Raw genomic sequence first — 13,468 nt, 5'->3', positions numbered from 1 at the left:
TACCTTTCTTACAAGGTTTGATTAGCTATTAAGCTTTTTCAATTCCTCCCATTCATGAGGTTTGCCCTATTTGGTCTATCCTTTTTAAGGATTATTTTGGACCTAGGCTTAGACATTTTTTCTTTAATGGCTAATTAGGCTTAGATGCTTCTTTTGCATTCATTCGACATATAGTCTAGAAGCTTTCAATTAACTTAGACTAGGAAATGCCGAGAAACATTTAACACTTGCCGAGGGGCTTTGCCTCGTGTCTGTGCCGAATTAGATATAGCATTTTGCCGAGATTCTTAGTCTCGTCTTTATGGTGGGATGGATTTTCCTTTATCTTTTCTCGGCGTCCAACGATTTTTTAGTTGTTTGGACTAACCTTTGAGAGGGCCAATTCTCAATAACTTCCAAGTCATATTAACAAGAAGTTTCGTCCCATGCCCTTGTCACTTATGACTCAATTGGGCTCGGACTTAGTTGGGGCGAAAGTTGACCATCTGTCACTTCTTGCCCTTGCTTTCAGAATTCTTTTTGGCGCATAGGCTTAGAATTCCTATATTTTGGAGTTTAAGCTATACAATGTGTTTTGCCGAGAAAATCTTCGGAATTATACTCGGTGTTATACCATTGTATTGGAAATTATACTTGGCAATGTTGCCATGTGTATCTTCCATCTTGGATTTCTCCTTGCAGTGGAGCTTGACATTTGTGCCATTTTACTCTTTTATATGGTAAGTCTTACTCAGACTTGGAAGGGTGTTGTGTGAACAGCTCAACCTCTTCTAGAGTTTTCTGTATTTGTTCGGATGAAGGAGCCATTCAATGTACACTCGGACCATATAAAGATCTGTACATTGCCCTATCAAGGGAGGCTTATCAGAAGGTAGTAATACGCTTATTGGGCCAAAGCCTTATACTAAGGGACCTTTGTCCTTAATTTCAGGGAGTGGCTACTCAATAAGGAATGTTTGGACTTTAGTCTTTCCTTATTGCCCCAATGGGGTGGCTTGTCTTTGAATAAAACTAGAAGGAGCTGCCTTATCTTATTTTGATAGGCTTTCTTCTTTTTTCAATTATGAACTTGATTATATTGTAACGATACCCGACCTTGAAGCTATCTTGTGAGCAATGAATGCTTACATAGAGGGTCGAACACTAAGTATGCATCTTGAATTCATGGAGGGCCTAATCGGCCTAATTGCATTAGGCTTTAGAAATTTGTTGCCGCTTGCGGTCTTTAGTAATAAGTCGAGGCCTCATGGTGCTCGTCCAATTGGCTTTTAATACTGGCCACTTATCCTTCTAAAGGAAGGTTGCTTTCTCATTAGTTAGGCCTTTCGGCTCATGCATCGGGCGGCTCGACCATTTTCTTTGCTATCTTTTGCATACTAGCCCCTATCCATTAGGACTTTACACTAGGTTAGCCTCATGTCCGTTTGATTATTTTCGGACAGGCCTAATCTTGGTACTCGGTTTCACTTTTTTGCTGGACGACTCTCTAAAGGCCCAACTTCAGATATTGCATGCCATCATGCGGTAGGCTGCATGATTTGGCTAGGACCACATGCCTTGCCCTTGCTAAAGGCTCTCTTGCTTATCATTGGTCGTCATTCGACCATCTTTAGAAATTCGACTTGGAGAAAGGTTAGCTTGAATGCTTTGATTCTGTATTCAACTCTTGAATGTCGAGCCAATTATCATAATCGACACTTCACCAAGATCATATGTGAATGTTGCTTCTATCTTGGTACTGAACTGTTTGTGTTGATTAACTTCCTTTGTAAAGGCCACCTAGAAATGAGAAGGAAGTTCCTTTGCTTAATAGCAGCTCAGCCACGATTTAACTTCATTTGACACATTGGCCAATTCATTCCATGTTTGGCACATAGCCGACTCAATGCTTGGTCGTTTGAAATCGGTTAGGAGGTCCCTTGCTCAATAGCAGCTCGGACACCTAGCTCGGACTTTGTACTTGTCCGCCTAAAATTGGTTAGGAGGTTCTTTGCTCAATAGAAACTCGGACACCTATCCATGGCTGACTTAGAACCTGTCCGCCTAAAATAGGAAAGGAAATCCCTTGCTCAATAGCAACTCGGACACTTATCCATGCCAGACTATCCGTTCACTTGGCTAGGAAGCTCGGACACAATTTTTTTTTATTTTTTTTATTTTTTTTATTTTTTTGAAATCAATATTGTAAATCATAATAGTGATTATATTGCTGACAATAATACCACCATTCGGCCCATAGATTTCTCATAGCTTAGGCGGTCTACTCTTCTTCTTTTCTCTGAAAGTTGTAGCTTTTGGCATATGGGCTTAACAAGGTGGAGGCCCAACTTGTAAGTTATTTGATCACAATTCAAGGAACAATTGTTTGCCAGGTGTTTGCTTTGGGTGTGACTTTTGAGAATGTACTCCACTAGGCCACATTTAACTCATTGCACTTTCTATCATCATCACCATCTAATACACCATCAAGACACGTAAGATCTTGATAATAATAATAACAAACCTACATTATATATTTCCTATATATAATGATGATAACAAATTTTTGCTTTCTATACTCTATACACAATCATACGACCATGATCAAGATGGCTTTGGTGCGTTCGTTGCCCAACTAAGTTCACAAGGAGGGTCATTGCAATTACTTCCTGCAAGATGGCCGTCTAGAAGTAGGGAGGTGGGCCTTTGCTCACGTACAACTCGGCCACCAAGCTCGGCCCTCTAACGACCGCTTGAATTTAGGAAGGAGTGTTGACACGCATAGGGAGCTCGGACTTAGCTGCTTTGATGCATTCTTGCTGAGCTTCTATGCTCACTCGGACGGCTACTTGCCGCCTAAAAGTAGAAGCATGGTGCTTAATTGATGGGCTACTCGGACATGTTGTTGGCCGCATTAAATCGCAAGGAGGTTGCTTGCTACAAGGCAAGTCGGACACTTAGCAAAGGGCCGACCTGCTATGCTTGGGAGGGCATGCTTTCCCTTTTTACGCGGACGGACAACTCGGCAAGGTTGTTGGCCGCCTGAATTGAAGAACATGGTGCGTTGCCTTGACTGCTCTAGTTGGCCGACCATCTATGCTTTCAAGAGCATACATTCCAATTTTACTCGGACGAGCTTCTCAATTTTGGCTCGGCCAAGTTGCTCTTGGCCGAGCACCTATGCTCTATTTATTTTTGCTCGACCAGGTTGATGACCGTGTGGAAATGAGAATATACGATGCTTTGCTCGACAATCTATTCATGCCGACCTGCTGAGCTTTGCTATTTAGCTCGGGATATACTCAACTCGGCCAATTAAGCTTCTGTCCGCATAGAAGTAAAGAGATGATATGATGGTCCTTTGATGTGCAACTCGGCCTGGCTTGGCAGCTATTCCAAGGAGCTGGCTGTATGAAACTAGGCACATAGGGGGCAGCTTGAGGGCAACACGGTCCAGCTGCAGCTCGGCTAGGTTGCTGGCCGTATGAAAGCAAAAACTTGGTGCTTTGCGTGATGGCAACATGGACAGCTTTGCACGGACATTAGCTTGGCTGACCTGGGGGGTTCTTGTGCGGACATTCTTCTCGGACAGGCTAGTGGCTGCTCAGTCAGCAGACACCCAGGACGGCCAGTCTGCTGGTTGCTTATCCTCACATGCCGTATAGAGGCAAGATTAGACCGATACAATTTTACTCAGCCATGTGTGGCTTGACTAGGCTGCTCATATAGGTAATGAATAGTAATGATGCCTCATAACATAATATCACTATCCAGCCCCTTAATATGGTCGTTACATCGATTTTTTCATCCCTTTTTATCTTGAAAAAATGTTTGGAGGCCAATTTCGGGCCCTAAACGAACTCGGATGGCTAAAAAAGCCTGTCATTCATGGCATAGCCGTGAGTTTGACTTACTGGACCATTTCCATTTCCGAAAAGGTATTTTTTTTTAAGCATTCTGACACCGTGAGCCCGACTAGTAGAAATCATTTCCCTTATTTTGGACGATTTTCTTCGTCGTCAAGTACATGAAGGACGAGCTTCTATCTTAGCTGTCCGACTGAAATTCATTACATTATCCCTTACTCAAAGGCAGGCCGGACACCCAACTCGGCTCCCGTCCGTCCACCTATTCTCTTGGGGACCATCTTCAAGTTCTTACTCGGCCTCTTGGGCAGCTCGGACAGGCTGCTTAGCAAGGTTGCTGGCCGCCTATTTTTGGGAACATGGTGGTTCTTTGAAGGGCAAGTCGGCCAGTTAGCTTGATGCTCGGCCATGCTTCTTGTTACTTCTTGTTACTGTACGCTACTGCTGCTGCTAGATCACCGACTGCTGCTCGTCCAGACAGGCAGCTGCTTGGTCAGGCTGCCTTGGACGAGTTGCTACGTTTAGAAGGGTGAGGCTCCCGATTTCACTCGGACATATTGTTGGCCGCCTAACAACAAGGTCGTGATGCGTCTTTGAGATGCAACTTGGCCAATTTGCGGCCTACTTTGCTCGGTCAGGCTGATTGCAGTCGGCTGCTTATTAGCATGGCTAGATAACTCGGTCAGGTTGCTCATTAGCTTGGTCGAGTTCCTATGCTTGCAAGAGTGAGGTATCCGATTTCACTCGGACAGACTGTCAGCTATGCTCGGCCAGCTCTTGGCCGAATTAAACTCAAAGCACGGGGCTTTGCGTAAGAGCTGCTCGGCCACCACGGTGCTCAATTGCGTAGCACGGTCAGGGTGCACCTGCTATAATAAATTAATAATGCCGACCTGCTATGCTTTGAAGGGCATGGTTTGCCTCTTCTCTCGGCCATGTTGCTTGTAAAGGAGGAATCCTCTACCTGTTGACCGAAAGTAATGGCACCTTAGGCCTTAGCTTTGTTAGCTAGTGAAATGAAAGTGGGTGGGAATGTGCTCCTTTATGTATATATAAATTAATATATACTTGTAGCAAGCGGCAACAGCTAACTCATGTACTCCACTTGCAATATTTTATTTTATCTTATTTCATAATTGGCCATTCAACTTATATACTTTTGTATATATATTTATTTAATTACTTTTTATTATTTGTGTGGTATTGAGTCGTCCTTTGACGCTATCTCTCGGACGTACTCATGAAATTTCAAGTATTTTCTCAACTTGCAAATTTCTAAGGGCTTGTACGCCTGGGAGTGTCCTTGCCTTATTTAGGTAAAAAATACCTTAGGCGATTTTTAGGACTTCCTAATGTTCATCCGTCCATTATAAGGCCGGATGGACTTATCGACCGCGTGGTCTTCATGGCCGAGTAATTTAGCTAGGGAATGCCCCTACAAGCTTTTTAATTTTGCTTGTACATGCTGCTTGGCTATTTTTTGACTATTTTGAGCCACCAAGGTTCGTATTTCTTTCAGCCTTCATTGCTTGTGCGGCATACACTGATGGCCACTTGCATTATTGCTAACTCCATTGGTTGGGCAGCCTTAGCTTAGAGCCGTATGACTGGGTACAAGATGGCTTCCAAGCTTTCATAGCCATGCAATAATATAGGACTTGATGAATACACCCCTCACGGGCGTACAGTATGCATAATACCTTGAGCATATATTTATATATGCACATTTGCATGTACACAGCTGGTTGCCATGCAAACTATTATTATATATATAATAATAGTGCTAATAGTAGTGCTACAATACATTCACAAAATAAGTTGGGCGGCTTTTCCCTTTTTTTTTTTTTTTTTAATCAATCATAATAATGATGTTTGATTTTGCCGCCCAAATCTTACATTTACACAGGAGTTCGTCTTATTGTCTAAAGGACGACGATCTGAGACTTTTACGACTTTGCCCCCACATTGGGTTACGTTTGTAACGAAGAGTTCTATTTCTTGAGAAGGTGTTCGATTATGGCTAAGTGGCATTCCAGATGTGCCTCCCCACAGACGGCGCCAAATGTTTCGGGCATTTTTTGGATAACCCGAAAGGGGGGTATGGATTCCCGCGGGAGACAGATCCGGGATGCAACACTCGTACGGCCGAACCCCTGCAAAACAACGGAACTCCAGTTTACCGGATTTTCGCCTCCGACGATCAAGTATGTGACCGGAAAACGGAATTTTAGAGAGAGAAAGTAGAGAGAAGTGAGAGCATATTTTGGGCATTGTGCCTTATAGAATTGTGTGTCCCCTTCCATCATGAAATGATGGGGTATTTATAGGGAAGTGGGAGATCATGCTCCTAGGGTATCATAACCTAGGAAGATTGGCTGCCCTATACGTGGTTGACACGTGTATTAGGGTTTCCTTCATGCTAGGCATGTTTCCTTAATGGGCTTTGAGCCCCTCTTTTTCTGATATCTCTCTTAAGGCCACGTGTCATGCTCTTATTAGCCTTTATTTAGCTGAGCAGGATGCCACGTGTTGGCTTACTATTGGGCCATTTGTTAGCCTCTCATTTGTCTATAAAAAGGGGGTAAAAATACCCCGAAATAGATTTCATTCAATGGATGTTATGGCTGTGGTACACTCAAACGTCTTCCCGTAACTGGAGATTATAAAGGGTGTTTCCCGGTTATTTCTGAAATTGAGTGGGAGCTTTGGTTTCCACAAGATTGGATTGAGTCTACCTATTTAATTAGGAATGTGTCTTGGCCCCTTGAAGAGGGAGAATTCAGAAAATTCATGGTCGTGCTCAAATGGATTACACAGTAATCATTTGTTTTGTAATTCTCACTCAGTTTTCAAGAAAAGATTTGTGGACTAATATGATCACGACATGAGATGCAATCATATTATCAAATTGGCACACATTGACTTAAGGAATTTGAATATTGCGCACTTGTCTCAGACAAGTGGGAGATTGAAGGAGTTATGTCTTCGATAAGTGCAATTACTAGATATATCAAGGATCACTATTATGGAGATAATAAGTTCGTTCTCTTGGGGCGTCATCATCTGTTGCTAGACTATGAGAAATGATCTTTGGGCTAGTAAAATAGCCTAAAGCCCGCTAGAATGGATCCTATGAGGTCACACACAAAGGTATTGGGTTAAGCAAGTAAGAGGCCCATTATTGGGCCTTATGAGTATTTAACTGATCATGAATAGGATTGGGCTAGTGTAGTTTGATTGGGATTAGGAATTGGGTTTGGTCATGGACTCTTATTTATGGATATGATCTATAAATAAGATATGTGCCTAGGATTGCAGATATAAGAGTCACAATCAACTTACAGTGAATTGTGAATCAAGGCAACCAATCCCAATTCCCTCATCTCTCTCTCTCTCTCACGGCACCCCTCTCCCCCCCTTTGGACTTGCGGCCGACCAATCCTGGTGGTGTTCGCGGTGGTTCGTGGTGGTTCGTGACTAGTTCGTTGCCCATACTTCTCCGTAGAAGGTCGATTGAAGAGTTCGATCGCGACTAACTAGCATTAGTGGAGGTCTTAACCTGTGCCTGTGGACCAAGTAGAGGAATCACGTTTGAGGTTCTTTGTCTCCCTTGTTCTTGCTCGATTGCTAGTGGAATCACGCTTCAAAGGTATAATTCTTACTCTTTATGTGTTATGCATGAGATCCTTGGTTAGGTGCTAGATGAATATGATTCATGATTATTTCCGCTACGAGTACCTATAATCCCCTACAAGTGCATCATCAATTTTCATCGACCAATCTTTTCTTGTCCTTGCAACAGTTTTTTCTAAGATAGATTTGATTTCACGGTTTGACACCTCAACTTGACCACTAGTCTGTGAGTGATAACCAATACCGATCCTATGTTTCACTCCATACTTTTTCAACATTGCTTCAAATCGATGCTCCAAGAAGTGTGTTCCCCTGTCACTAATCAACACACGTGGTAAACCAAAAAGAGGGAAAATAATTTTTTTGAAAAATTTGCTTACCACACGAGCATCATTGGTTGGAGTAGCAATTGCTTCAACCCACTTTGAGACATAGTCAACGACCACTAAAATGTATCGATTTCCATTAGAAGAAGGGAATGGTCCCATGAAATCTATCCCCTACACGTCAAATAACTCGACCTCGAGTATGTCGTTGAGTGGCATCTCGTTCTTCCTTGAAATGTTGCCGGTCCGTTGACAACGATCACAAGCCTTGACATATGAGTATACGTCCTTGAACAAAGTTGGCCAATAGAAACCACATTGTAAAATCTTCGCGGCCGTTTTTGTAGGACCTGCATGTCCACCACAAGGTAAGTCATGGCAATGTGAAATAATGTTGCTTACCTCAACTTCTGCGACGCATCGTCTAATCATAGCATCTGCGCATAGCCTGTAAAGGAATGGGTCATCCCAAAAATGTCGCTTGGCCTCGTAAAAGAATTTTTTCTTTTGTTGAGACGAATAGCCGTGAGGAAATACACCTGTGGACAAGAAATTAGCTAAATAATAATACCAAGGTGATTCAATTTGAGAGAGTGCTAATAAATGTTCATCGGGGAAAGAATCATCAATGGGGAGGTCATCTCCATCCCCCTTATCGAGAAGGAGGCGAGAAAGATGGTCTGCAACGACATTCTCATTCCCTTTTGTGTCCCGTATCTCGATGTCATAATCTTGCAACAGAAGGACCCAACGAATCAACCGCGGCTTGGCATGACTCTTAGTCATCAAATATTTCAATGCGGCATGATCTGTGTGAATTATCACCTTCGAACCAACAAGGTATGAGTGGAACTTCTCTATTGCATAAATTACTGCTAGCATCTCTTTTTCAGTTGTGGCATAATTCATTTGGGCAGAATCAAGAGTTTTACTATAGTAATAAATGGCGTGAAGTTTTCTATCTTTCCGTTGCCCCAAGACGGCCCCTATTGCATAGTCACTAGCATCACACATAATTTCAAATGGTAGGGTCCAATCCGGGGGTTTCATAACGGGAGAGGAGATCAATGATTCCTTCAACCTGTTAAAAGCCTCAAGAAAAGCATCAGTAAATACAAATGGGGCATCTTTGGCCAAAAGCTCAGTTAGAGGTCTAGCGATTTTCGAAAAATCTTTAATAAATCGCCTATAAAATCCTGCATGACCAAGAAAACTCCGAATTCCTTTTACAGAATTAGGAGGAGGTAGTCGCTCAATGACCTCTATCTTTGGTTTATCAACCTCAATACCCTTATTTGACACCACATGGCCTAGAACAACTCCTTGTTGTACCATGAAATGGCATTTTTCCCAGTTCAAAATTAAATTGACTTCTTTACATCTATGGAGCACCTTTTCCAAATTTTCAAGACATACATCAAAAGATGTTCCATAGACAGAGAAGTCATCCATAAAAACTTCCATGGAATGTTCAATAAGACCTGATAAAATTGCCATCATACAACGTTGTAACGTGGCTGGAGCATTACATAATCCAAATGGCATTCTTTGATAGGCGAAGGTGCCATAGGGACATGTGAAAGTAGTCTTTTCCTGATCGCATGGACATATGGGAATTCGAAAGAAACCAGAGTATCCGTCCAAGTAGCAGAAAAAGGAATGCTTAGCCAAACGTTCAAGCATCTGATCAATAAATGGAAGGGGAAAATGATCCTTCCAGGTGGCCTTGTTCAACCTCCTGTAATACACATTTGCCAACCTGTAACAGTTCTAGTGGCGATTGGCTCACCCTTGTCATTCTTGACAACGGTCATACCTCCTTTCTTTGGAACTACTTGTACAGGACTAACCCACTTACTATCTGAGATAAGGTAAATTATTCCCGCAGCAAGTAATTTAAGAACCTCTTTTTTTACTACCTCCATCATGTTTGGATTAAGTCGTCTTTGAGGTTCTATGGAGGAGGTATGATCGTCCTCAAGAATTATCTTATGCATGCAGAATGAGGGATTAATACCCTTTATATCATCAATGGTGTACCCAATAACACTTTTGTATTTTCTCAAAACAATGAGCAGTGCTCTAATTTTGTGTCATTAAGCTCAGCATTAACAATAACAGGACATGTGTTATTAGGACCAAGATATGCATATTTAAGAGTAGAGGGAAGGGGTTTCAACTCTACCTCGGGAGGCGTAGTACTCTCCCCAACACTTGATACACTAAGGACTTCCTTCACTAGAGCGGTGGTTGGATTTGCTTTTCCTTCCTCAATTAGCCGCGTGTACTCCCTTGTTTCCCAATCTTCCTCACTGGTGCTTCCTACCAACACCGTTTCCAATGCATTGTCTGTCTTGATTAAGGGAAGTTGCTCACGTTCTAAATCCTCAAGGACATCTACTTGGTAGATAGTCTCTCCCATGGAAGGAGTTTCCATAGCATTCAAGAGCGAATACTCCATTTTCTCGTCTCCCACCTAAAAAGTGATTTTTCCATTCTTCATATCAATGATTGCACCTGCAGTGGCTAAGAATGGTCTACCAAGTATAATAGGGACATGTGCATCCTCTTCCATCTCCATCACAACAAAGTCACATGGGATAAAGAATTTTCCCACACGAAGAGGAACATCTTCAAGTATACCCAAGGGAAATTTAACCGACCTATCTGAAAGTTGTAGAGACATACGTGTAGGCTTTAGTTCACCCATTTGAAGTTTCTTGAAAATAGAGAGCGGCATGAGACTCAAACTTGCACCAAGATTACATAATGCCTTGTTGATCTCTATATCCCCAAGCTTCACTGGAATGGAGTAGCTACCTGGATCGCCTAGTTTCTTAGGAAGTGTATTTTGCAAAATTGCACTACACTCTGCATTCAATGCAACTGTTGCATTCTCCTGTAGCTTCTTCTAGTTAGAGAGCATATCCTTTAAAAATTTTGCATAAGATGGCATCTCAGATATTGCATCTAAGAATGGAATGTTGATGTGAAGCTTTTTCAGAATATCAAGAAATTTTCCATACTTTTTCTCTAACTTAGCTTGAGCCCACCTCTGCGGGAAAGGAACTGTTGGCACATATGGAACAAGTGGTGGTGGAGTTGATGCCTTTGGCTCTTCCTCAATCGCGCTACCATCGACCACCTTCTCTTTATTGACTACCTCTAGCTTCAACAAGCTCCTTTGATGGCTCCTTCATGGGGGGGTCTTCCAACTGCTTTCCACTCCTCAAAGTCACAACATTCATATGCCCCTTTGGTGGTTGCTCTGTTTGACCCGGAAAAGTGCCCGGAGTCTTCAAAGATTGGCCAACTTGATGAGCAAGTTGACTTATTTGATTTTCCATGAGCTTGTTCTGAGCTTGTAGTTGTTGGATGTTGTTGTTCGTTGTGGTAACGAAGTTCTCAAGCATTAGCTCAAGGTTGGATTTTTGTGGAGGTGGTTGCATAGGTTGTTGGACTAAAGGTGGTCTTGCTTGGAAACCGGGTGGAGCATTATAATTATTGTTTCGAGGTGGTGGTGGAGGTGGATTTTGTTGAGCTTGGGTATTCTTGTAAGAGAAATTTGGATGATGTTTCCAACCTTCATTGTATGTGTTTGAGTGAGGATCATATGGCCTTTTGGGATTTAAAGTGTAGAATGCATTGGCTTCCTCAATCGACATCTCATGTGAATTTTGTGGGCAATCAGGGGCAATGTGACCTTGTACATTACACATTTGACAAGTTTCAGCAGATGAGCCAGAAGATGCCGCTTGGAACTTGTCAAACTTGCTTGTCAATGCCTGCATAGAACTAGTTAAAAGGGTTAGAGCATCAACATCATGCATACCTCCCTTTTTAACATTGCGTCGTCCTCCTGGATGGTAATTATCATTTGCCGCCATCTTCTCAATTAGCTCCTTTGCCTCAGTTGGGTTCTTAGTCAAGAGAGAAACCCCAGATGCAGCATCAATATAGATTCGGAACTCATGAGTCAAGCCATTATAAAAGGTTTGGATCAACATCCATTCAGGAATACCATGATGAGGGCATTGTCTCTGCAATCGCTTGAACCTCCTCCATGCTTCATATAAGGACTCATCATCTGACTGCCCGAAAGTAGATAGCTCATTTCTCAACCTCGCAGTTTTTTCCTGTCCCAAGAACTTGACTAGAAAAGCTTTCACCAGTTTGTCCCATGTGTCAAAAGAGCCAGTACCTTCATCTCTCAACCATTCCTTTGCTCTATCCCGTAATGAGAAAGGGAATAGGAGAAGTCTAATAGCATCATCTGTAACACCATTTAGTTTCATGGTATCGCACTTTTCCAAGAAACTATCAATATGACTGACAGGGCATTCGTGAGGTGTGCCTGCAAATGAATCATTAGAGATGAATTGAATGAACTGTGGCTTCAATTCAAAGTTCTGAGCAGTAACGGGTGGTCTGACAATGCTAGAGAGGAGTCCCGTTGTGGTATCGGGAATGCCATATTCCAAAAGAGACTTTGTGCTTGGGTCGACCATGTTTCTATGGTTTTTATTTCTCCTTCTTCTTCTACCTCCTCGTCTCCTTGCAGTTGCTTCAATTTCAGAATCAAATGGAATTAAATCGTCTGACCCTGAACGTCGAGTTTGCATGCAACAAAGAACTAAAAGCAAAGAAATAAAAAACACAAGAGACAATAGCCGAAGAAACAAATAAAGCTTAGTAAAAACGAATCACAAATAACTAGTGTAAAATCGTTAGTCCCCGGCAACGGCGCCAAAATTTGATAGGCGTGTCGCGTACCTAATAAAAATAACCGAACTAACTCTACTATGTAGTTAAGCAAGTAGGGGTCGAATCCCAAGAGACTAAGGACTACTAATTAAACAGACTCAAATCAATACTAAGCAAGTAACCAATCAATATCGAGAAATCTATTCTAGAACAATTACGAACTATCAAGCAAAGAAAATTATAATAATGAATTAATCAAGAACTAAAGACATCTAAGATTAAGTATCCCCACTAATATGAATCAATGCAATAGAACAATCCCTTTCCCTCAATTTAAATCAATAAATATTCCACAGGACGGATGCTTCCTAAAACAATACTAAGAGTTTCTTTCGATCAACTAATAGCTTCCCTAACATGCAATCATACCTATTTTCATGGAATCATACATATTAAAGACATTGAGAACGGCATCTTATAAGCCCTAGCAAGAACAATTAGCTATTTTCATGCATAAAAGCTCTTACTTTTAATTAGGGTTCTAAATTCAATTAAGAATCAACTTTCGTTGTAAACCTAATCACATTCAATAATACTATTTCTAGTTTATCATTGATAATAAAACCAACCCTAACAAAGAGAAATTATGAATTAATTAAATTGGGAATTGGGAATTAAATAACACATCAATCCATATTAGGGTTCAACCTAACCCTAGATTATGAAACTACTCACACATAATAATAGAAATAACAAGACAATTAATTAAAGAAAACATAATAACAATAAAAATTAAAGAGAATAAGGAAGAGAAATCAATACTTGGAATTGGAATTAAATATGAAAACTTGAATCTTGAAAATAATAATGAAGAACGTAATACCAAAAGCTCTAAAATAATGTATGTAAAAGTCATCGATAAAAGACTATCTAAAACCTATTTATATGATAGGAAAATAG

The 13,468-nt window shown here is 41.5% G+C and overlaps 1 protein-coding gene and 1 non-coding gene across 2 annotated transcripts; one reads left to right on the top strand and one right to left on the bottom strand.

Annotated features, from left to right (window-relative positions):
• Positions 1-10,280: 10,280 nt before the first annotated feature.
• LOC145568390 (uncharacterized) lies at positions 10,281-12,312 on the bottom strand. Its single transcript, XM_081627817.1, has 2 exons — positions 10,968-12,312; positions 10,281-10,675 (listed from the first exon to the last, which is right to left on the bottom strand). Exons 1-2 carry the CDS (start codon positions 12,310-12,312, stop codon positions 10,281-10,283), a joined length of 1,740 nt encoding a protein of 579 aa, XP_081483943.1.
• Positions 11,822-11,928, top strand: LOC145607739 (small nucleolar RNA R71). The gene has a single exon (XR_014105620.1). It is a non-coding gene; the product is annotated as a small nucleolar RNA R71 (small nucleolar RNA).
• Positions 12,313-13,468: the final 1,156 nt, after the last annotated feature.

This window comes from Chenopodium album, chromosome 2, assembly GCF_948465745.1.
Source record: "Chenopodium album chromosome 2, dcCheAlbu1.1, whole genome shotgun sequence".
Taxonomy (NCBI): Eukaryota; Viridiplantae; Streptophyta; class Magnoliopsida; order Caryophyllales; family Amaranthaceae; genus Chenopodium; species Chenopodium album.
The sequence above is the reverse complement of the archived record's forward strand: the minus strand, read 5'-3'. Positions and strand labels throughout refer to the sequence as shown.

Bases quoted from the DNA above. Each gene is read 5' to 3' on its own strand.
- LOC145568390 (XM_081627817.1), bottom strand. From the start codon at position 12,312: ATGGTCGACCCAAGCACAAAGTCTCTTTTGGAATATGGCATTCCCGAT. The intron at 10,676-10,967 runs GTAGTCAATAAA...CATTGAATGCAG, and splicing joins GGAGCTTGTTGAAGCTAGAG to AGTGTAGTGCAATTTTGCAA.